The 23831-nt window shown below is 34.6% G+C and overlaps 1 protein-coding gene across 2 annotated transcripts in view; it reads left to right on the forward strand.

Annotated features, from left to right (window-relative positions):
- The window catches only part of LOC142353692 (uncharacterized), a 56145-nt gene that overhangs the window by 20105 nt on the left and 12209 nt on the right, over positions 1-23831 (forward strand). Inside the window, exons 6-9 of one of the 2 annotated variants that reach the window (XM_075406007.1) lie at positions 1306-1861; positions 2275-2385; positions 3154-3446; positions 20849-21208. In XM_075406007.1, the coding sequence (XP_075262122.1) occupies positions 1306-1861; positions 2275-2385; positions 3154-3446; positions 20849-21208 (1320 nt within the window). The remainder of the gene's footprint in view (positions 1-1305; positions 1862-2274; positions 2386-3153; positions 3447-20848; positions 21209-23831) is intronic. The other variant, XM_075406008.1, reaches the window with a different exon arrangement.

Genomic DNA, 23831 nt, shown 5'->3' on the forward strand with positions numbered 1-23831 from the left:
TATCTGACGCTATTTTGACTTTGTTATTATGTTTTTTGTTTTTTAAAATGGACATGAAGTTTTTGATGTAATTAATTTCTGTTGTTGTTGTTGTTGTTGTTGTTGTTGTTGTTGTTGTTGTTGTTGTTGTTTGATTTTGCTGTTCGTCTTGACTCGCTTTCTTAATATTTGCACATCTCATCAATCTAATGCACCATTATTCACTCCACCACTGAGTGTTTTTTTGCTTTGGAGGCTATCTTTTCGTTCATACACCAATATTTTTAAGAAATACTTGAATTTTTTGGGGGTTTTTCTATGTTCCTCATTTGGTAGACAATGATGCCAAAAATGTGGATGAGCGGGGTCGGAACCTTATGTGCAATTGCACAATACCGAGTCGCCTTGTTGGATTATATGTTGCTTTAGCAGCAAATTTACTCGAATCTATATTTGTTGCTATCTATATTCTACAGCGCAGAAGGTTTTTGCAAATTATTTCGGCAACCTGTTTTGAACATGTTTTTGAAATTCAATTTTCCATCGACACCAAATTTTTATCATGAGTTTTATCGCAAAAGTCAGCAATTTTTTTTTCTTAAAGTGGAGTTTTTCAAGAAATTATCCCTTCGCCCAATGCGACATGCCTGATTTTTTTTAAGCTCTGCTAATCTTTTGAAATCTTTGCTTCAATTTTTGGAAGGATTTATTGCGTCGACAAGACGTAAAAACTATTAAACTTCTCAGTTATTCAATAGTCAAGTAGCGTGTACAACTCTTTGAAGATGCGTCATGGTAAAATTGCCGCTATCGCTCAAAACTATGCAGAAGGCGTTTGAGAAAAACTTAAACCGCAACTTGCTTTAAATTTCAGCTTTTTTAGATGTGGTAGTATGTTTTTCAAATGCGAAGACAAAAACGCTGTGTTGTTAGGCAAAATTATAGGTTTGTTCCACTCCTAATAAATTGTCACCAGGGACGCCGATAGACTTACATTACTTTTATTACGAATATTTTTCCAGATCTCAAAGAAATTGCTAATGTCAATTTTATTTGGCGAAGTATGATCAGTATAATAATTGATCTTCTATCAAGACGAGCATGTATTCGACAAAATCTGATTACAAAGTCAATTACTAAAAAGTGATTGTGAAAAATTATCACATTTCTTTCAATAGCGTTCGATGAATATCGTTCTTGCCATACCTATTTCAGATTAAAAATAAGTAATTTATCCCATTCGTGAACTATTTTGAACTCTAGTATAAAAGAATTTAAAATTTGAGGACAATTGGAGTCCAATTGATCGAATTGATGTTCTTTCAGAGTGAAAACACTCGCTCACTTTTCCAAGAAGAGCGGGAACAAGCATTAATGCAGTTGGATCGAATCCAGTCCGAAAGAGATGAACTGGGAGGAAGGGTGATTCCCCGTTTGGAAGCCCAGATTGCCAGCATGCAGGAACAGTTGCAACAAACGCAAGCGAGACGAGACGAATTGGAAAAGAAATATATGAAAGCGAAACGTTTGATTAAAGACTTGACAAACGAGTCGAATGAAATGAAAGAACACGTACGATCTGTCAAAGAGCAAATGAGTTCCATGAAAGAAGAATTCCAGGAGGAAAATTTTACCCTCCATGAGAAAATTGCGCTTTTAGAGGCACAGCTTTTGCAGCAAACATCAGCTGCTACTCAATTGCATTTGAACAGTGTTGGAAATGCTAATAATGCATCGAGTGAACAAATGACAACTTCATACACGACAGCCAATGATGACAGCTTTAGTCGTGACTCAACGGATGCCGGTGTGACGTCACGCGATGAAGTTTTTAATCAGACGCCGATTGGTGGAATTGAGCTGGAAAGTGCACAAGCTAAAGGTAAGAAACATCCCGAATGCTCTAGATGTCTCGATGGTTAACTGGGAATTTTAAATTTGAAAGAGTGTACGATTGTGTACGTTCAGTAATGTATCGAGTAACCGAGGCATTTATTAATAGGGTTATAAGCTGAGTGGGGGATTGGTTTCTATGCCCGTCTATTCCAGAAAAGTGGACAGAACTATAGAATCAATTCTTTTTCGGCTCACCCGGGGGGGGGGGGGGGGGGGGGGGGTATACGATACTAAATTCGGTGACATTTTGTCTTTGTCTTGCTTCTGTAGTATTTGCGTTTGGAAAAAAAAAATTGTTTTCATGCCAAACAAGGGAAGGCAATTCAACGGAGAGCATCCACTTAGTTACATTTCACGATGCGAGAGTACGAGAATCAAACATTGCGTTGGGTATTTTAGATCGCCATACGGAGCTGATGACGGAAGCGAGAACCAGGAGCAGTTATGTGGAGTCCCAGTTCAACCAAGTCATCCAGTTGCTAGAGACACCGCCAAGGAGCTTCCATAACAGTAAGTATTCAACAACTCAGCTACTCTTCTGCTCAGAAATGAGAAGTATTGAAGAAAGTAAAGTAACGAACTACTATGATAGACGTGTAAGAGTCGAGGATATGAGCTGCTTTTTAATTGCTCTCAAACGAAGGTTGTAGCAACTATATTAGTCCCGTCGGTCTTTTTATGCGATTTTTCGCTTGACCGATTTTTCGTCTGACGCTTTTGACTTTTCGTCCTCAAAAACGGGATAAACAGGTAGCGCCCAGCGGGCATTAAGGGCTCTTAGAGGCTCCGTTCTTAGTATGCTCTAAGTATGCAATTCAACTTAACTGTTTTGAAGACGCTGAATAAATTCAGGGCGCGAAGGTTGACCCCCCACCCATACACTTCACCCCACCTCCGCACCCCTTTTGCCCCCCCCGCCAATTATGCTAAAGCTAGCCTCCCCAATTCGTACCTAGTGGCTGTCGAACCGCTAGCCAGTCGTTTGAGAGCGATTCGCCCGGCTTTAGTCGGTTATGTTCTGATTTTCCGTCGTTTGAATATAGTTCTTCGCATGTTTACAATATTATAAGGTTGGGCTATGGTATTGCTGGAGAATAGTTGAAAATTTGCTATTTTTAAGTTTTGCCAGGAGCCTATAAGTCTAAGGCCACGCCCATAGCGTAATATAAATGGTGGCTATAGTTTTATTAGTATTTTATCCCAAATCAGAAATCAGAGGCAACTGAAAATGCAGGTTTGTTAAGAACGTCAGAGAGGATATTTTTTTACCGTTTTCAGGATACGACGATGGGATGATATCAGATGACGACCTATTAGACAATGATAGACACAGTCGCAACAGCAATTCGTTCAACCCCCCTCCGTCCGGTACTAACACCAACTATCCGCGACCTGTGTCAACTGCATCCACCGCTTCCTACACCAACAGCCAGTGTGAACAAACACCCCAGAGTACAGGAAGAGGGGACCATGGCAACGATGACGGATCTCAGTATACCACACCCCTGTCTCAACCCCAAAAATCTCAGCCATCGAGTGGTCGAAGACACCCGAACGGGACTAATGTACAGGTTTGTTAATTTGAAGTTTGAACTCATTTGAAAATGTTATCAGGGTAAGGATTGACGATTAACAACCGATTCCAATTGTAATAACTTCTAAAGTAATCTGGAAACAAGAAGTTTGCTTAAATATTTTAAACATCAAGGCTTCCTGTGTGTACAATTTTTCATGAGTTTGTATTGTCTCTCTGGAAGTTAAGCTCAGTTCTTGTTGCTTAGTTGTTGCTTTAAATTTTTCAAATTAGTTCGTCTAAGATATTTTTTGCCTGGTATTCAATTCAATTTTCGTTATAGTTGTTCTTTCATGAACCCAGAAATTTCTCTAACTAGCTTACAAAGTCTTGCAATGTTTTCTATTGCTGCAAAAAGTGGTTTTCAAGATATTGCAGGCAATGTTTTTCAAAAATGTGTTTGTGATTAAACTGTGCAGTTTGTCAAATGCAGCAATAATTGCTTTTATTTGGTTTTTGGAAGCCGTTGGAAATCTTTAATGATTGAATTCGGAGTAAATGTAAGGGAATTTAGGCTCTTTGGATGAGTTTCAGGATTTTCCGATCGAAAAAATATTCGATATGGATGAATCTCAATTTCAAAAGAATTCGTTTAACTGATAGGGTAAGTTATTTAGGCCAGTTTAGAGCAAGCAAGCAATATTTATTTCAATTGAGAAGAACTTTTTAACTCGGGTAATAAAATGTTGAAAACTTTTGTTTCTTGAATAATTACGCTTTTCAATTACGTTTTATGCTAAGAAAATTGGATTCTATAGGTGCACTGTGTTTTTAAGTGAAGAGGAGTTATGGCGATCCATGCTGTTTAGTTGTTTATTTTAAATGTGTGTTTCTTTTTTGTTCCGACCCCCACTTTAGTGGGGAGGGAGGAACTATATCCTCAACTGGGTTTTTTTTTGTTCAGTCAATTTTGGCCGATCGATATATTCATCGTTCAGAATTGTGAGTGGTATCATTAAAAAGCACGTACATCCTAGAATATGGAATTAAAAAGATTTTTTGATTTTTGTTTATCTCAGGGAGACATCGAGTATTAAAGTTTTTGTGAACATTCAACTGTTTTTGTTCACATTTTCAGTATTTTTTGCTAAAATTTGGCACAATTTCGGTAATAAGATTTAAAATAAGTTTTAATTTTTAACGGCAGAGTGTTATTGTTAACGCCAGAATTAGAAGAGCGTTACTGAATTGTTTTTATGAAGTTTTTCGGCTAAAATTTTTCGATAAAATTTTCAAATTCGAACTTTTCATCAAAAATTGGCACAAAATATGCTTTTTTGGTCCACTTTGTTAATTGCTCTTGAACGCAGTTCATAGCAATTATTGTAAATGTGTGTGTCTTTTTTTATGCAAATTTTTCGCTTGACAGTTTTGCGCTTTTCTTCCAGAACATTCTTTGACTTCTCAAGTGACTTTTTCACGCTTTCGTTCTTCATTTTTGAGTGATCTCTATTGCTCTGAAGTAAAGCTAATATAAATTCGGTTGCAGAATAAGTGAGGTATGTGATCTGTAGCGCAGTGGTTAGTAGTTGTGGCTGTGGATCGGGAGGGCAGTGGTTCGAATCCCGGCGGGGGAAAAATTTTTTGCTCCCATAATTTGATCTAGGCTACAGCCCCTGAGTTAAATTGCCTCGCCTGTCGTTCAAGAGCAATTCTTCCGACATTTGTCGGTTTATGTTTAAAGTTTGCCAAACGTAGTGACCTAGAAACCTTAACATAGACTCCCTAACCTCCAGAAGAGAGCTAGCTGAATTTAGGCGCCCTACAAAAATCTTCTGGAGTTAAAGTTTTGCCGTTTTCTACATATTTAACTCGATAATTATACAAAATGCATCGTTTTTTTTTAATATTTGAAGAATTTCACTCAACAAATGGTCTAATTCGCAAACACTTCGAATACTTGGTTGTTTTGTTGGGCGCGCGGCAAAATCGGGGATAGGTTCGAAATGATCACGGATTCCTAGAATCAGAAACTTTCAATTTTTATTTTAGTGCTGCCTTCTTTCAAAAAATTCTTGCTTTTGTTCTTTGTAATGTTAATTATTGACAAATTTTTATTCACGGCTCTATTAATGACAGCTCCCACTCAAGTAAACATGAGGTTGAATGTTGATGGAGTCTGCTTTCAGAGGACCATAGGATTTTTATGGCTTTGAGGAATGTATTTTAAGGAAATTTCATTATTTTTTTGAACTTGTCAATTTCTTGTATTATTTAAGTCAATTTTTGCGTGTTCTCAGTAAATACAGGTCAAACCTTCTTCCCTATAGAGTAAAATCTAATTTTGGGGCGGATTGTTTTAACGGAAGCTTTTTTGTACTACGAGTTTTTTTTAAAAAATTTTATGATTTTTGAGCATAATTGCCCATTTTTGCTGTTGTTTTTGATTCCTTGGTAAACTGTCACAATAGTTAACAGTCTAACCGAAAAAAGATTTACAAAATTTGAATTGAAAATTGTTTTTGGTTCCATTACATGTGGTTTTAAGGGCTGCGACACCATTCTCTTGCAGAATTGGGTAGAGTTTTAAATTTTTGCCCTGTTTGTTGTTAATTTTTGTTGTCGTATGACAAATATTTGGTGATGAAAGGTCTCGGTGGCCAACTATAGATAAATCATTGATTTTAATTGCTGATATCGGTAGATAGCTAATGGTTTTATTGACTTTCAAATTAAATTTCTAAAGAGAGATAGTACTCTTCAACTTACCCCTTTTTGTTCAGATTCGGGTTTCTTTTCGTATTCTACAATGTTGTATCATTTTCTTAACTTCGCAGTATTTATACTCCTTTTTAGTATTTTGTTGAATCAAACAATAAATTCTCTGTTGTTAAAAGGTTTTGATTGATGTCTTCAGGGCTTAGACAATTTGTTTCAGAAGAATTTTGTGAAATTTAGGTACTTTTCATTTTTTGTGGTTCTTATAGCTGTCAATTTGTGATATTCGTTTTACAAAAAGTCTTTATGATGATCAAGCGAGACGCAAATGAAGATTTTAATTTCTCCTGGATAATTTTTTAATTAAATTTATCGGATTCAGCAATGTGGTTTCGTAAAGTTGTGTGTGAAATTTTTTAGTTCAGCTTGTACTTATTGTTATTTTGTAGTCCTATGATTTAGTCTCTTTAGTAAGTTTAGTAAGCGCAATTAGTTTTCCAGTTAGTAACAAAACAAAGTGTCTACTCTTTTAGTTGAATTTTGAATATGTTTGTTTTTTTTTTAACAAACGACAGAAGATTTTTTTGAGAATTGCCAATCGTGTTTCTGTTAACTTTTAGCTTAGCATCTCTATAGACAGGTCACGTCATTTATCTATTGATATACATTTTGCTCTTCATTACGGTTTTATTTTCCTCAAATGTTCTTTTTGCTTGGTACAACCAGTTTTCATAAAATATTCGTGATTTTTGCATATTCGCCCCCTTTTTTGTAGGTTTTTGTTGTTTTCACAGTATTTCAATAATTGACGTCATCTGATTAACATTTTTTACTTTAATAAAACGCAATCGAATATTTTCATTGTTTTTATTGAACAGCGTAATGTTAATTGGCTGGGACATCGTTTTCGTGCAAATTTTTTCGTGCAAATTTTTCCTTTTTGCCTGTGTTCGTCGTTCTTTTTGCAGTCGTATGACAAATCCTGGATAGTGAAAGGTGTCAATCGCTCTCTGTGGAGGTATAAAAGAATCTCTCATTTCATTTGATGCGTAATGTCTCTAATCAGTTCGAAATTTTTTCTTTTCAAAAAAAAGCAATGATTAAATTTTGCCCTTTTGCTCAGTTCTTGTCGACTTGTTACCAAGTCTCATTGAGGATAAATTCAATAATTTGTTCCAATAAAGTACAGGTTAACCTGCTTAGTATAAGTTTAATCTGATGCCAGCTTGATTTGGTTATTAATGATTTTCAAAAAAAGGACAACGAGTTTTGGTCGTAATTAACATTTGAAACTATTTGATCTTTATCGCCGTCTTTTCTGGTAGTCATATTATGGTAGTGACAGGTCTCATAGGCCCTCTAAGGTTGATTGTTCTATTCGTTTTTTAATTTGTTGAACGACATGTTGACGTGTTAATTTTTTAATCTCTTCCTCATTTGGTAAAAAATTAAGTGAAAATGTAGATGAGCTGAGTCGGAACATAATGTGCGAACGCGCATTACCGAGCCTCCTTTTTATGCTGACTATTCGGTTGGCGTGACCATTTTTTCGCTTTTGTTATGGAACATTCTGTGATTTCTCAAGTGACTTTTCATGCCTGTCGTTCTAGAGCGTTTTGTCCGAGGTTAGTGGTTCTATGTTTGTAATCGAACGAGAAACTGTTTGAAACTGGATTAAAAATCAGAGCCATAGGTGAAAACAATCGAAAACAATAGTATAATAAAGCAACAAAAATTCTGGATGACAATTCAAAGAATTGAACGAACAAATGACCAGCTATCAGTCGCACTAGAACAGCTTTTGGTTGATTGTCAACAAAGCATAAACAAGAATTTAAAAATAAAGTAAATCTTTAAGAAGCTTGCACTCGGACATTTAACGTCCTGGAACCGTTCGCTCTTCGTGAAATCAAACAAGCATGCAGCAGCCTTGTAGAAAAATGATGAAAGACAAAATAAACCCGTATTTCGAAGCACAACCAAACATTCCTAAGCAACTATAACGGGGCCACGTAACAATGTAAGGACAAGTGCTAACAACAATAAAAAACAATTCGTTTTTGAAAATGATATTAAAAAGGAGTTGCGCCAGTTAATTACATCTTTAGCCACAAAATTGAATTAGATGTTGTAGTTTGCTGATTTAGAGTGATTTCATGACCTATTATTGCTCTTGCCAAGTAATAAGTGCGGAAAGAAAACAATAATTGTTAACACTCAGAAAGCATGGTTTTTGAATACGAAGACGGGCAAAACTCAAAGCAATCACGATTATTTTTTGTGCTGATTGATGTTTACATTGATGTTTACAAAAATTATAAAGACGGTAATTATTAGTTCAAAAGATTTAAAAAATGGATTATGAAACAGTAGAGAGCCAATAACGCCTGCCATTAATAAGACCAAGAGAAAATTTTCGGGAAATTTTTGTTGAAAGATAGTAGTAAATTTGTTAAATTTTTAAGTTTTTAGTTGAAGCAATAAAATACGTAACAGGACAACGAGAACTCCAAAAAGGGACCTGACCGAATTAACAATTTTTAAAGCAAATTCATTTTTTTAAAACAGTGAAATAGATAAACAGTATGAATTGAAATCATTAAATAGATTCAATTAAGCCTCAATAGTGCACCAACGAGACTAATGCCTATTTTGGCTTGAAGGCATAGGGAACAGTTACTTGGAAATCGCGACCTCGGTAGAGTAAAATTTTATGAAAAAGTATTTTGCCCCTTGTTGAAGTTGTTTTTGTATAATTTGGCAAGTCAGTCATCACTTTTCTAATCTTTCTTTTTCAAATTAAGTACAGCTAAGATAAGGACAGCTAAGAAAAGGACAGCATAGTACGAGAAACTCCAGTATTTTTCTCTAAAATGGCGCATAATTATCTATGTGGAAGATTAGAATATCAAAATGGGAAAAATGTAAAAAGAGCATTAATAGCCTAAAATTGATTGAGTCATGGTTAAATCGTGCAATAATTTAGTTCTAGCAAAAATTTGTATCAAAAGATTTAAAACCACCAATTTACTGAAACATTTTTACAGCATTTAAGCAAATTTTTTGCATTAAGATAAAATTAGGGACCAGACAGTTTATCAACATTCAAAGATCAGGAAAAATAGGTGGAGTTTGGTAATTAACTGAGGCCCTTAAAAGTTTTTTGAACAGCATATATGCTTCAGCTAAAATTACCCAAATAAGCTAACAAAATTAGCGTGAAAAGTTCCTGTGTTTACATAATTTTAGGTCTCAATAATTGCTAGAAAAAGAGGAAATTAAAAAGTCAAAAATAGTCTGCGCCGGAAAGGCCTTCGAATGATACCACTCAAAACTTGCTGCGATAATTGTACCGGCCGGTGGAAATTGGCTGAACTATATAAAACCCAGTTGGGCATATAGTTGCAGTGTTTCAATTTACTGGATGTTTTTTATTGAATCATGTATGAGGAATGATTGAGTTGTAGGAATCGTAGCTACCATTTGAGAGATTTGACTTGCACATGACCTTCATCTGCTCTCCGAAGTTTTTCCTTTCATGCACTGAATTATGGGAGTAATTTTAGGTGAGAATTGTTTCATCTCACTCTCAGGTGTCTCAAATGCGGGTTTTAAGATCGAATGAAGACGCTGCACTCTAAATGAATCGCTTTCTGACATTGCACTCTAACTTTTTATCTCGAGGGCAAGCCCTTAAATTATGTCAGATTCAAAGAAAATTGGCAAAAAATACTTTTAAAAATATTTTTTTTATTTTCAAGCTTCTTCAGTTCTCTCATTGGTTTTTTTTTCAAAAAAAAATATTGCAACTCTTCAAAGCTATCGCAGCAAAGATGTCAAAAAAAATCTGACCGTGAGATCGTTTGGCTTTTTTTGCGGCTAATTTTTGTAGTAAGTACGAATAAGCCTAATTTAACTTCGACCTTTAACTTGATTTAATGAAATAGTAATAAATTGGAGGAGCTTTGAATTGCATCTGTTAGGTGTTATCATCATAAGTAGCATAGAGGTAGAAAGCCGCCCTCTTTTGAATCTATTCTTCTACAGTGAACCGGATCTGCTAATTGCACATGATAAACAAATTTATTTACAGGGTTTATTGACCTTGAGCAGATTGTAAAGAGATTGTAGACCATTGAATTCCCCCTAACTTTGGTCGAACTTAAAGGCGACATAAATTGTATCTTTGCTACTGCGGTTTCAGTTCATATTTTGCATTTAGCCGGCTGTGTTTTGGAACTATTAAGTTTGGCGTTTTGTTGTTCATGGTAATTACGAGGGTTTTAGCCCGGGTGCAAGTACTTTTATCGCGCCTGATTAAATTTCGATTACATTTGAAATTGATATAGGAAAAATGTTTCATGGTTGTGACAAAACGTGCTTGCTCGGTTAGCGTTACTGGAAAGAATCAACAATAAAGATCTGTTTGCTATTTTCGTAAAAGCTTAAATCCAGAAGTTTCAAATTAAGTAGTTTTCGTGGAATGGTTTTCGGTACCTTCAGCTGTTTTCGAACAAATGTGCATTTTTTTGTCAATATGATAGTTATTGTCATGTTAAGGCAGACTTAAAAGTTTGAGTTTGATTTTCGCTAAAATTGCTTTACTATTTCGGGCTTACTCTATTGTAATATGTTAATTGTATCGCATAGCTCAGTTTTGTTAAAAAAACACGTCAAAATTGACTCATGCTGAGTCGCATTATGGCAGTTTGCCTGTCGTCGAAAAGGATGTTGACAAAAAATCAATCGTTGGGCATTTAGAATTCTGAACTGCTGACATTAATATTTTCATCGATTAAAATACGAGCATCGACTTATCGTGTCGTTGTTTGTCGTCGTTATTGTCTTAACAGCCGATGATACAACTGCCTCATAAATTCTGTTCTTTTTCAGATCGTCAGGTTCTAACGCCAAATACCAAAAACTAGACTCAAAACAGCTAGTAAACTGTAATAAAAAACAGTTTGGGACTTGTTATGAGTAGTTAACAATTAGTATGAGTAAAACTTTCATCAAATATACGCAAATTGAATACCAGATTTGAATAAAGTTCATTTAAACAAAAGCTGCTATCATTTTTCTCATAAACTACAAGTTATTTGACGAAGCATGAATTATTCTCATAATGGTAGATCAATTTTTCTTTTCAAATGTGAATGTGTTCTGTGTTCATCAATTTGTAACATGAATCAATATAGCCAAGCATTGTTTTTGTGAGTTAATAAACTGCCTATTGTTGGAACTAGCTTTGTGTGCTTTTTTGTTCAGAAATTTAGCTTCTGTGGTTTGACACTCGTGGTGTATAAAATGAGCAATTTTGTATGTCTTGGCTTAATTTCAATTTTGTATTGAATGCGTTTAAGAAAGTCACCAAAGATCGATTCCAGCTACAAAGCTTCTGTGACTGTTGATAATCGTCAGAGGGTTGTTTGCAAATAGCCGTCTGCATTAATTTTTGATACACCTTTTGAGCAAGCTTCAAAAGCCCAAATTGTTGATGTTTCCAGTGTACTCTACCGCGCGTGAAGTCATGTGTCTTCGCCATCTTTGTGTTTTTGGTCATTTGTGATAGCATTTTATCCAGCAATACCTAATTCACACGCTATGAGCACGACAACATCGACTGATGATCATTTGTGTTTTATTTCTCTCGAATGAGAAGCAATAGTTGTAAAAGTGTCTTTTTATGCAGATTTTTTGCCTTATCGTTTTGCGCTTTTCTTCGAGAAAGATCTTTGACTTATCAAATGACTTTTTCACGCACTTATTTTTGATTTTTGACTTAATTCAATGCTCTCACTACGAAATAAAGTTTGTTGTTAAAACAAAACCGATTGCTAGAGATACGATGACAAGGCCCTGATTGCCGAATGGGCAATGCCTCTATCGAGGTGAAGGAATCGGACTCATGAAGTCGACGTTCGTCTGAAGTTTTGCACCCATAAAGAAAAATGTAAGCCCTGCACGTCATTCGAGATCAATTTTTCCGACGTTATTCGGTTTATTATAGCTGCGAAGCTGTAAGCTGAGCGAAGCTATATTGCGGTGCTCTTGGTTTTTTTGTTTCGTCGTCTGACGCTCTTTTTTCGTTTTACATTTGTTCACACAGCAAAGCTGAAAAAGTCAAATTTTCTGAATGACTTCTTCCTCTCACTAACGGCATTTGCGCGCGTGACGTCATTTCTTACTCGCTTTAGCAAAAGTTTTTAGGTTATTTGCGTGATTAGATTTTGATCATACGTAACTTACCTCACTCAATAAAATGACTTTTGCACTTTAAAACTTAAGTTTAGTTTGAATTTGTTTAAGGTCAAAGGAACTCATTTGTGCAGTAAAGGTCCCTAATAAAATAAGAGGCTTCTGCAGAATGAATTTTAACAAGCTTTATTAATTTATCGCTGAATGTTTTTTACGTAGTTTTTTGAGCGGCGTCGATTTTTTTCAATTTAGATCTGTATCTGTTTCTATCTCTATTATATGGCACGCAGGTCTATTCTTTCGCAGCTATTCCGGCAATCTGCCGGCTATGTTGTTATTTAGTTGCAATCGCAATTTTAAGCGGAGCTGCATTGCTTGAGAGCAATTTATAGATTTTTGAACATGAAATGAAAGTTAGAAACGGTGTAAAATTTTAGGCACACAGACACCGTTTTTATTAGTATTTTTAAGAGTCGGCTGCAATTTTTCAATTTGGTAGCTATATTAAAGTAGTGTGGAAAACATTCTTGAGCTTTTGCGTCACCTTAAACCAGAACCAATAATTTGGGAATCGTTAATCTTAATAAATGCTATGTTTTTGATCACCCTGGAACAAAGTCAAAAGCAATTATTTTAAAAGTTTGTCTTTTTTATGCAAAATTGTTGCCTGACCGCTTTTGCACTTTTGTTCTAAGACTTTTGCTCTCAGTGACTTCTTGATGTTTGCAATTGTTCGTGGTTTTTCAAATTGCTCTCATTCCTAAATTAATTCTATCTAAAGACGATTAGAAACACAAAAGCAGACTTTATGGTGCAGTGGGAAAGGTCAGACTGTCCTACACGTTCGAACTTCATTTTTCATTTTTGTTTACAACAATATAGTTTTCTAGGCTTCTCCCAGTTCTGAATAAAATTCGCCATTTGTTGTTTGAGAGCAATTCTTCCGACGCAAGTCGGTTTATACTCTACTTTTTCGGTTTCATAATTTTCAGCTATTGTTTTTAACTAATGATTTGTTTTAATTTGTTTTCAATGCTTTTATTTGTTTTTCGTCTTTTGAGATCAAAATAGCTCGCTTTCAGATTTTTAACTGGTTAAATTAATTGCGCTCAAAGCATAACTGAGAAGATCTGATCGCATTTTTTTTCTTAGTGCTTTGCCCGAGCACTATATCTTGAAATCCGCTGAACCGGGAATAGGGAAATATGTTGGTCGGATAGCGCACTGATTGGATCTGTTTTCTTTTAAATATTGGAGTATTTTTGTGTAATGCATGTGCTTCTTGCTTTAAGACCCTTTTTTGTATAGCGTATTAGAGCAAAGTAATTGACTTTAATTTGTGAAATTGCTTTAAAAATTGGCAGAAATAATTTTACCCTGCAGGTGTTGATATCAATTAAAATTTAAGCAAAATGGCATTTTTTTAAAAATAAATTGTACAATGATAATGTTTACAATGATAACGTTGTATTTGTGATTGCAAAAGTACTTTTACATGTCAAGTTTGTCTCGATAAGAATCTGATTCCTGAGCAACCGATTTTTAATTGCTCTTGAACGAAGTTCATATTAATTGTTGTAAACGTGTCTTTTTTATGCTTATGCAAAATTTCCGCCTGACATTTTTCACTTTTCGAGTGACTTTTACGCCCTTGAATTTTTGCTGATCGCGTGATCTAAAATTCTCTCAATCACAATTTTAAGCAACTGAACTCAATTGATGGCAATTTAATACTAAAAGTCAAGTGAAAAGTGCGCCAAAACTGGTGCCATTTTTCACTTTAAATCTTAACAGTGGTATATGTTAACCTCTAATGTGGTTCTTTGAAGCCCACTATTGAACTTCTTAGTCCCATTTAGGCTCCCCCCTCGACTGGAGCAGGCTGTAATTGATTAGAACTCCCACTAGTCTTTCGAGAGCAATTCTTCCGACGTTTAGTCGGTTATGTTTTAAATTGCCTTGTAGCAATTATTGTAAACATGCGTGTCTATTTTTGCGTGGCCTGAATTGCTCTTAAGAAATTTTTGTTCTTGATTGTTTTTTTAGTTTATTGATTCCGAAGCAACTATTTTTAGCCCACGTAATTTTGGCTCAGAGTGATTTCCTTCTTTAATTAAATAGCTGCAGGTTTTCTTATACGGTGAGCTTGTTAATTGCTCCGGAACAAAATTCGAAGCAATTATTTTTGCGGCGTTTCTTTTTAATAGCCGCACAGCGATAGCTGGGGCTATTATTGGCCTTCTCTTGGTTTTTTTACAATTCAAAGAATTTGAATTGTATTGGGGCGCTGTCTTTTTTTTAATTCGTCGTCATGATTTTTGTTACGACCATATGACGTTACAGCCACTTTTTTTCATTCGTTCATGCAATTTCAACTGATTTGCATGTGTGACGTCATTTTTCGCTCTTAGTGGAGCGAGTTTTCTTTGTTCATGCGCGTGATTAAATTTTTGGTCACACTTGACTTACTTCACTCTCAAAAATGACTTCCTCAATTTGAAACTGACTTTTATTTACTTTAATTCCAAGAGATAAGGTCAAATGGGTGTGTCACTCTAAATGAAGGTTATTTGAGATCAGCTAATAGAGGCAGCAATAACTTATACAGATTTTTAATCAAAATATGACAGATCAGCCTTCAATGGAAAGACGAATTTTTTTGGTCTGTGTTTTTTACTGTTTTTTTAGACTGCCGATCTACGAATCTATTGCGGCTATTTTCTGGCAATCTGCCAGCTATGTTATGCAGATTGGGGGCTTGACCAAATTAAATTATGGATAAAAGCCTTCATCCTTGACTTGAGTTGTGTGTGACCTAGACCGCTCTGTTGTTCAAGTTTTAGCAGCTGACCTCTGGTAATTGTAGTTTACTTACGAAATTCAAATGAAAATGCACAGGAATTTAATTCATTTTTTATTTGTGGGTAATCTTAGTCTCTATGATTTCGAATTTATTGGCGTCTGAAATCAATTGTGAGCAACGTCTGGCATCAGTTTACTTACTACTATTTGAAGTCAAAATTTTGCTAAGAAATTGTTTGGATACGCAACTTAAATCATCTGAGTGGTCCTTAATATGCTCTAGTGTCTTGTTTCGGTGCTTTCGAAATACCACGAAATTCGCCCTCAGCGAAGTCAGAATTTAGCTTAATTAGGGGAGATTAAAATCTAGGTTTTTCGTTCTAAGTTTTCATTTTTGCTAGTCTAGAGTAAATATTACTCAAGTGCGACAACATGATGCTCTAAATAGGAAAAAGCTTTTGATATACAAAATATTAAAAGTTAGTTAAGCACTTTCAACGCAACTTTAATGGTAACTTTTTATTATAGCTGCGAAGCTGTAAGCTGAGCGTAGCTATATTGCGGTGCTCTTGGTTGTTTACGACTCGAAGAGGAGTATTGGTTTTCTTAAGGTTTTTTTTACCGGAAGTACTAATTGTTCAGGCGGCGTTTTGACCTTATAGTGAAAGTGAGTAAAATTGCCGTGTGAACTAAATTTTTCTGAGCGAGAGAAGTTTTTTGTTCATGCGTTACGCTGATTGATTGACTTTTTGACTTTGAAAAGAGTTTTTGAGAGATTGGTGCATATAAATGAAAGTTTCTAGCCGTTTTTTCGTTAATTTGGCCCAAGTTTTTATTATGACTTGTTTTTTTAGAAGTAAATTTTGGTCGATAACGCATGAATATGTAGCCATCTGAAATTGATAATGCAATGTTTTTGAGAGCCTAATAATGCCTTTAAAATAAAAAATAGGCACATTGGTTCAATTTTTTTGTCAATTTTTGGATTTTTTCATTAATTTCTTCATTTTTTTGGTCCTAAAGTGGATTTGTTTTATCTAATTTTCCAAAAATTAGTGCGTTTCGGCTATTTACGTTTGATGTTTCATGCATTAAATGCCTCTTTATAACCTGAGATATTTTAGTTTTGTAGAATTGTACACATGCTTGCCCGATTTCAGAAGTTTTTTGTTCGGTTTTTGAATTTTATTACTAGAAAATGTCATTTGTGAACTGTCACGGACCCTAACTTTTTTCTTACAAATGAATGATCTTGTGGCGTTCAGTATCTGAAATTCTGCAATTTTTCTTTCATAGGTGCAATTTTGATTTTTTTTTGACAATTTTTTTGCTTTGACAACAATATTGTATTTCCAATCTTTGAACTATTTTTTCTAGATTTTATTCTATACTGGAAGATAGATATATAATTTTATGCGACATAAGAAAATGTAATTGTTTTTGTACTTCATTTTTTAATTTGATTTTTTAACTTTCAAAAGATCTAAACTTAATGTTTTTTTTTCATTTTTTGTTTCTGTCCTTGTTCTCTGCATTCTAGCATGTATCAGTCTATCATTGTCCTGAGACCTATAGTTCTAGTCAGCTCTGCTTTTATTAGTTATTAAAGATAATGAACTTAGCCTGTTTCTAAGATTTTTATTTTTTTAATTGATTTCAACTGCTGTGCGGCACTGAGAATTTGCTTGAAATGCCGTTTACTGGAGTCTTTGCCGTTTACTGGAGTTATTGGAGTCTTAGTTTGATTTCCTCTGATTGAAATTCTGTTTCTTCTGTCTTTTTGTTGATTAATTTGAAGGTTGTTCAACCATTTTGCTGAGTCTTTTTGCAATTTTTGGCCCATTGTTTTGTTTTATTGAAGTTATTGGTAATTGATTTAAAACCTGATACCTGTGGGCTCTGTTTTTTATAGAAGACTCAAGTTTCTGTGGCTGCGCATTTGTCTCTTTTATGCGATTTGAGAAAAATTGAGATTTTTTACACATTTTTTCTCATTTTTCTTCAAAAATAGAGATATTTGCGAGATCGTTAACGCTCGACTGATTTTTGTGGTTGAAGAAATTGTTTTCGTTGCATGAAACAGCTGTTTTAGTTTGCATGTGTACTTGTTCTACATGGAAAATAAATTGATTTTTCCTTTGTATTTTCATGAATTTCTGTTAATTTTTCCTTTCAGTCTTTGACTTTACCGTTTTTTCTCTGCATTGATGCCTTCTTCAAAAGACATTGGCAATTTGAAAAGACAGTTCTTTCAGAGAACATGACGTCGAGTCGTTTCCGGAATTTTTCCGGTTATGTTTTTTTTTGTTTCGTCGTCTGACGCTCTTTTTTCGTTTTACATTTGTTCACACAGCAAAGCTGAAGAAGTCTAATTTTCTGAATGACTTCTTCCTCTCACTAACGGCATTTGCGCCCGTGACGTCATTTCTCACTCGCTTTAGCAAAAGTTTTTAGGTTATTTGCGTGATTAGATTTTGATCATACGTGACTTACCTCACTCAATAAAATGACTTTTGCACTTTAAAAAAAGTTTAATTTGAATTTGTTTAAGGTCAAAGGAACTCCTATGTGCAGCAAAGGTCCCTAATAAGAGGCTATTGTGGAGTGAATTTTAACAAGCTTTATTTATTTATCGCTGAATGTTTTTTGCCTAGTTTTTTGAGCGGCGTCGATTTTTTTTTCAATTTAGATCTGTATCTATTTCTATCTCTGTTATATGGCACGCAGGTCTATTCTTTCGCAGCTATTCCGGCAATCTGCCGGCTATGTTCGAAGCTTGTTCATGAAATATGAATTGTTCATGAATTTTGCAAGTTCAGATCCCTATTTCTTGGTACGGATGCTTTGAATTCTATAGTTACCGTTACAGCTGTAGCACTTATTGTTTAGCAACCTAGTGGCAATGAAAATTTAACCTTTTTTGATGACCGGTTACATCAGAAGTGAATTGGAAGAAGGCTTTGCTAGTTAAGGGATTATCACTTCTTGTTTTCTCCTATTCTATCGATTGAATTACGTATAGTATAACCGTGATTTTTAATTGGTACACTTTTAGTTGTGGAATTAGACTTACTACTCTAAAGTATATTCAGGAGTAAGATTTGAGTAATCAATGGATCAGTGTAAAGACGTTAAGTCTCGTACTTCTCAAGATCGGATATGTATTTTATGCTTTTTTCCAAAAATTTACTAAAAATTTCATGTGATCTCTGAAAAACAGTTGCTTAAGACGAGAGAAAAAGTGAGAACATGTTTTTCTCTCGTCTTAAGGGTCTTCAAATGTTTACTTTAATTAACTATTAGTTTTGGGTTTAAAAGACTTTGGCTTTAAAAGGTTGCCGTACTTCAAAATTTTTAAATAATCAGGTTGAGAGGAAGTTTATTTCAGGCAAGATGAATTGAAGAAAGTTTGGAGGTGGCAAAATTTATAAGATAATTGTATGTTATACCACTTGCTCTCCATATTTTGGTGATTTTATGGAGTTTCAGTCCAGGTTTTTTTCGAACCAAATCTAAGCCCTAAGTTAGAGAATCAATGATGTTTCTTAAATAGTCTGTAGAAAACTTTTATAGTAATTCTTTTTTGTTCATAATAATGCATTGAACAAAGAGGCTTGATAATATGAGTTTGCACAAAATGTTCCTTCCTTTTACGAAAGACGTCAGTTACTTTTATTTAATTACATGGAAATTTGACTAAAGACTGTGAGAAAACTCAAAAACTGAAGTCAAATATTTCTGCAGAAGATTTCGATCAACAGAATTTGTTCGATCAGCATCCAGCCAATTTCTCAATATCAGAACATTTTAACAATTATAAACAACGTTTTGCGGAAGAGGTAAAGAATTAACTCTCGTTGTTTTTCGCAAGATTAATGATAAAAGAGGGGGTCTGTGGCCCAATTTGCGCCCATTAATACCAAAACGCTGCACCACTCCGGGATTCGAATCCCGATGGGAGTTGGGTTTTGGAAGAAATGTGTCAGTGTTTGACAGACTTTCTCCTTTGTCTCTACTCCCGAGAAATTGATCTTTTCTGAGGATGAATAGATGTAATCAACAAGCTTCTGGTTCTTGAAAAAATAAATGATAGAGCATTTATGGAGTTCATATTGTTCATCTCGGAAACGTTTTATTAATAGCTGGGGCTATCATTGGCCTTCTGTTGGTTTTTTATTTCGTCAAGCTTTTTGTTACGATTATATGACGTCACAATCACTTGAAATCTGCTCTGTGTTCATTCGATCATGCAATTTCAACTGAATTGCGTGCGTTATGTCTTTTCACTATAAGAGTTTTGTTCATTTGCGTAATTGAGAGTTGGTCACACGTGACTTAGCGCACTCTCAAAAATGACTTCTTCACTCTGAAATTGATTTTACTTCAATTCAAAGAGAGAAGGTCAAATGACCACGTGTCACTCTAATTGAAGGTTATTCGAGAGCAGCTAATCTAAGCAGCAATAAGTTAATCAGGTTCTTAAAAAAATATACACCTCAGCATTTAATTAAAGAGGTTTCTACCTTCATCCTTTTGAGATTGCAGATATAAGAAGCTATTGCGGCCCTTTTCTGGCAATCTGTCAGCTATGTTGTTTTTATTTGCCAATTTTTAGCAACTTAAATTAGGTGAAGTATTTTAGTAAATTGAAATCGTTGAAAAGGTGAGTTTTTAGAAGTCTTAATGCCGGCAATGAATTGAAAGAAAACAGTAATTCATCTTTTTTTAACTAAAATAGAGAGTTGGGTAACACTTAGAAATAGAAAATCTCCGAGGAAACAAAGAAACAAAATCAACGCAAAATTTAGAAAAACATGGAAAGGGGCTAAGATTTAGGGAAAAAGCTTAAAACTCTGCAAACTTAAACGTTTTTATCTCGCTTAATTAATTATTGCATATAAGAACTTGATAGCCTTTATTAAACTGTGGCATGTTTATGCGAAGAAAATTTTGCATTGAACCTATTTCCATTTAAAGTTACAGTCAAATAAGAAAAGGCGAATTTTTAAACTCTTTGAAAACTCAAATACCCCAGAAGTTTGAAGTTCAAATACCCCTTATTTTGGTGTACGCTTTTCAAATGATTCCTTCTAAACACTGTATCACCGTTTCAAAACAAATTTTTCTAAGAATGTAAAAAATGACAAATTACAAATTTTAGGCCGTCATAATTAAAATATGGCAAAAATTTTTCTGATTACATAAATTGATGTCAGTAATTATTTCTGGGTACTTTTAACCATAGTTTACAAATTTGTCTCATTTTGTGGCATATTACGCAAAGTTAGCATAACAGGGTTTTTTAACTTTAATGAATAGTCAAATATGGCCAATTCCAAAAGACCTGCAGTTAATGTTCTGCGTTTTATGGGATTTCTATTAATACCTCTTATAATTATATACGACATATATATATCCTTTTGTCAAAATTGACTGACAGAAAAACCAGCTGAGCTTATGGTTCCTCCCCCTCTTAAGTGTCGGATCAGACATATTTAGCTTCACTAATCTAGGCAAGGATACTAGAATGGAAAACACTAATTTAACTACGGTAACTCTGTAACGCACATTGCATTTCTAATCAAAATTTTTGGAAATGGAAATTGCATTAAATGCGATCAAGCATCCAATCGCACATCCAAATGAAATGGTTTCATGAAAAGTTTGTGGTGCTTTCTCAAATATTGTGAATGATTTAAAACCAAATCAGCCTTGAGCTAAATTGATCTATGTGTTGTGTAGCAGCTCTCTTCTAAATCAGCATCAAGCGCAAACGAGAAAATCGTGTCTCGAAAATTGCGATTCTTTAAAAACACGTCAATCCCTGAAAATGACGAAAAAGAGTTACCAACATCGAATGGACCTCAAATAACGCTGCCTCCTCTCAAACTTAAAAAGTCGGCATCACAGGACGAGCTGACGTCACCAAACGGACAAAATTCAGCGCATGATAAAGGTCTTGACCTTTCGCTGCTGAAGTATAAAGCGCGGTTGGTGAAAAGTAGCCGATTAATGGCTCGCAGATTGCTGCCGTCTCGTCATCGTAACTCAAGTAACAGAACGTCGGCACCCAATCAGAGAACGTCTATGAATGCAAAACAGGTGACAGTATAGTTGTTCACTGACACAATCAGTTGAAAGTTGGCCTGTTACGTCACGCGTGCATGAACAACGGAATGCTGTTGAAGTAATTGGCATGTGAACTAATGTCGTGTCCTAATTTGTGTCATTGTTCAATGTTGATTAACACTTGTTTCATTGTAATCATCATATAGAGGCGGCTTAGCTAACATTCACGCCACGCGGTTACAAATCAGAACATGTAGAAGCACTAGTTGTTAATGGTTGATTTTAAGGATCTGCAAAATTGTGTAAATATGATAGCAAGATAGCAATTCTATTGAAGATTTAGACGCGCTTGTTGCTTCATCGGTTGCTTGACAATTGACTCCCATTTTGAACACAGGGAAATTAATGTTAAAGTCATTAAATGGTGGATTTTTGCGCATATTGATTTAGTTTTCTAAGAAGATTTTTTGGTAAAACCTTTTTCATATTTCCTGTATCACCCTCATAATACATATTAATCTGTTTCAACCATGTAGTGCCAAGATCCTTTTAAAAATTTAGCGCTTGGGAAGTCAATAAGTATAATTGAAAGAGAAAAATTACTAGCAATTCTGAACCCGGTTGGCTTATTGGCAGCAATAACATCTCATTTAGTACAAAATGAGGATTGTAGAGACTCCATGTGGGGTCAATCTTGCCCTTCACTTTATGATTAAAGAGTTTAGTGATCGGAAATTGTAATTCAGTAGGGCCAGAATTATTGCAAAATATTTCTATTACAACTCGCGTTTTTGCATGCTCACTGGCAATTGTTCAATCGGAATGTTTTTGCCCAATTCTATGCCAGGATTCATGTCAATATGGCTAATTAGCTGACCCAACTGTCTACTAATGATGTCTGAATTTGAATTATCATTTAATGTTCAATTTTGTGTTCATCTTAGTTTAGATGTCTGATCAATTGTCTACAAGTTAAGACCGTACCATAGTAAAACATGGTCAGAGTTCATTTTTAAAAATCTGAAACGTAAATATTACATGCAAGATATATATAAATCAAACATCGTCATTTTCTTGAATTAGAACAACCTAAGGTTCGGTTTTCTTGAAATAATCTAATAAAGAATGTATTTAAATCCTGTTACTTTTCTGTCCATTGGAACTCTTTCATGCCGTTTATGCATTTCAATTCTTTTTACCGTTGCGTCAAATGAGATTTAGTCAATTAGTTAAACTGTGGCAACTAAAAACGGTTCCAAATATCGCGCATTAGAATAATCTCAAAATAATTGTTACGCCAAGTCATAACAAAATTATTAATAATAGACGGGACCTAAAAGTCGTGAAAAAATTCTTTTCAAATTGTGCTTGTGTTAATGCAACCTTTCGATGCAATATTTTTTTACGACTGCTTGATTAGAGGAAATTAAAGTTCAATGCAGGTTTCACCATTGAAATTTAATGTGAAAAAACAGTCGAAATTAACGATAAGGTGTCTGTAAATTTTTAAAAATTTTAATTTTTATATAAAAATTTTAAGAAAAATGGCGAGGATAGAAAATTAAGAGCACTAGTTTTGGCAAAAGCAAGTCAAATAATGTCACAAAAGTTAAAGTGGTCAAATTTTTATCGCAATGTCGAATTAAGATTTGAAAAATTAGCTCTATTAGGCGAATTAAATTCAATCAATGAATTGATGCCAGAATGCTGGTAAACTTCTGTTTCTGATGAAGTTCTGAATAATATTTAGGAGACCAAATTTAAATATTGGAATAATTTCAATTTTTTAAATTTTTGGTTTGGATTTGATAGTTTCTACAGACTGTTTAAACCAATCAGTCAATAATCAATAAAATGTTCATTTTTCTACTGTTTTGACAGTTCTACTTTACAAATTATCTACCCACGAATAATTTAACACCTTATATGTACGCCCCTGAGTCATTTCAACAACGATGTGTTTGATTAACTTTGTCATCACGTGATTTTAGCAAAAGTAAGAATTTTGTGGATGAAAAGAGTGGAAAACATTAATAGGTGTTAATTTTTTGTGTTAAATTAGCGGGGTGAAAAACTGGATACCGCTTTGAGAAAAATCTTAAAAGTTCGTTCAATCCGTTGACTTAAACTGGTAATTTGATAGCAACAGCTGAATTCGAATAAATTGGAAGAAAACAGGCGTAATCTTTCTAAGGAATATGGCGTCAGAGCTGAGTTGACTAAAAAATGACACCGAAAATATTGATTTTCCTCCACTGAATTTTAATCCATGTATAATGGAAATAGTTTTATGTTTGTAACATATCTCGACTGAAGCTCGAAGCAACTATTATAAACGCGTGTCTCTGTGCAAAATTTTTGCTTGCGCGTTTTGACTTTTCGATTGACTTCTAGGTCCTGACTTCGTGTTTGTGTCAATTTTTCATTTTAAATCTCAATAATATATAATGTCTAATGACGTCATTTGAAGCCCCTTAGTGAAACCTTTCCCCATTGACCCCTCCCCCGCATTGAAACCAGGCTACAAAAGAATCGGCCCGGCCCGCATCGTTCGTGAGCAATTCGCCCTACAGCAGTAAAGAATTCAGTTTTAAATGTCGAATGATTCAAATCGTGTTGTGATAGGCATTCTAAATGGCATGAATTTGGCAGCATA

This window comes from Convolutriloba macropyga, chromosome 14 (assembly GCF_964194025.1).
Source record: "Convolutriloba macropyga chromosome 14, txConMacr16.3, whole genome shotgun sequence".
Taxonomy (NCBI): Eukaryota; Metazoa; Xenacoelomorpha; order Acoela; family Convolutidae; genus Convolutriloba; species Convolutriloba macropyga.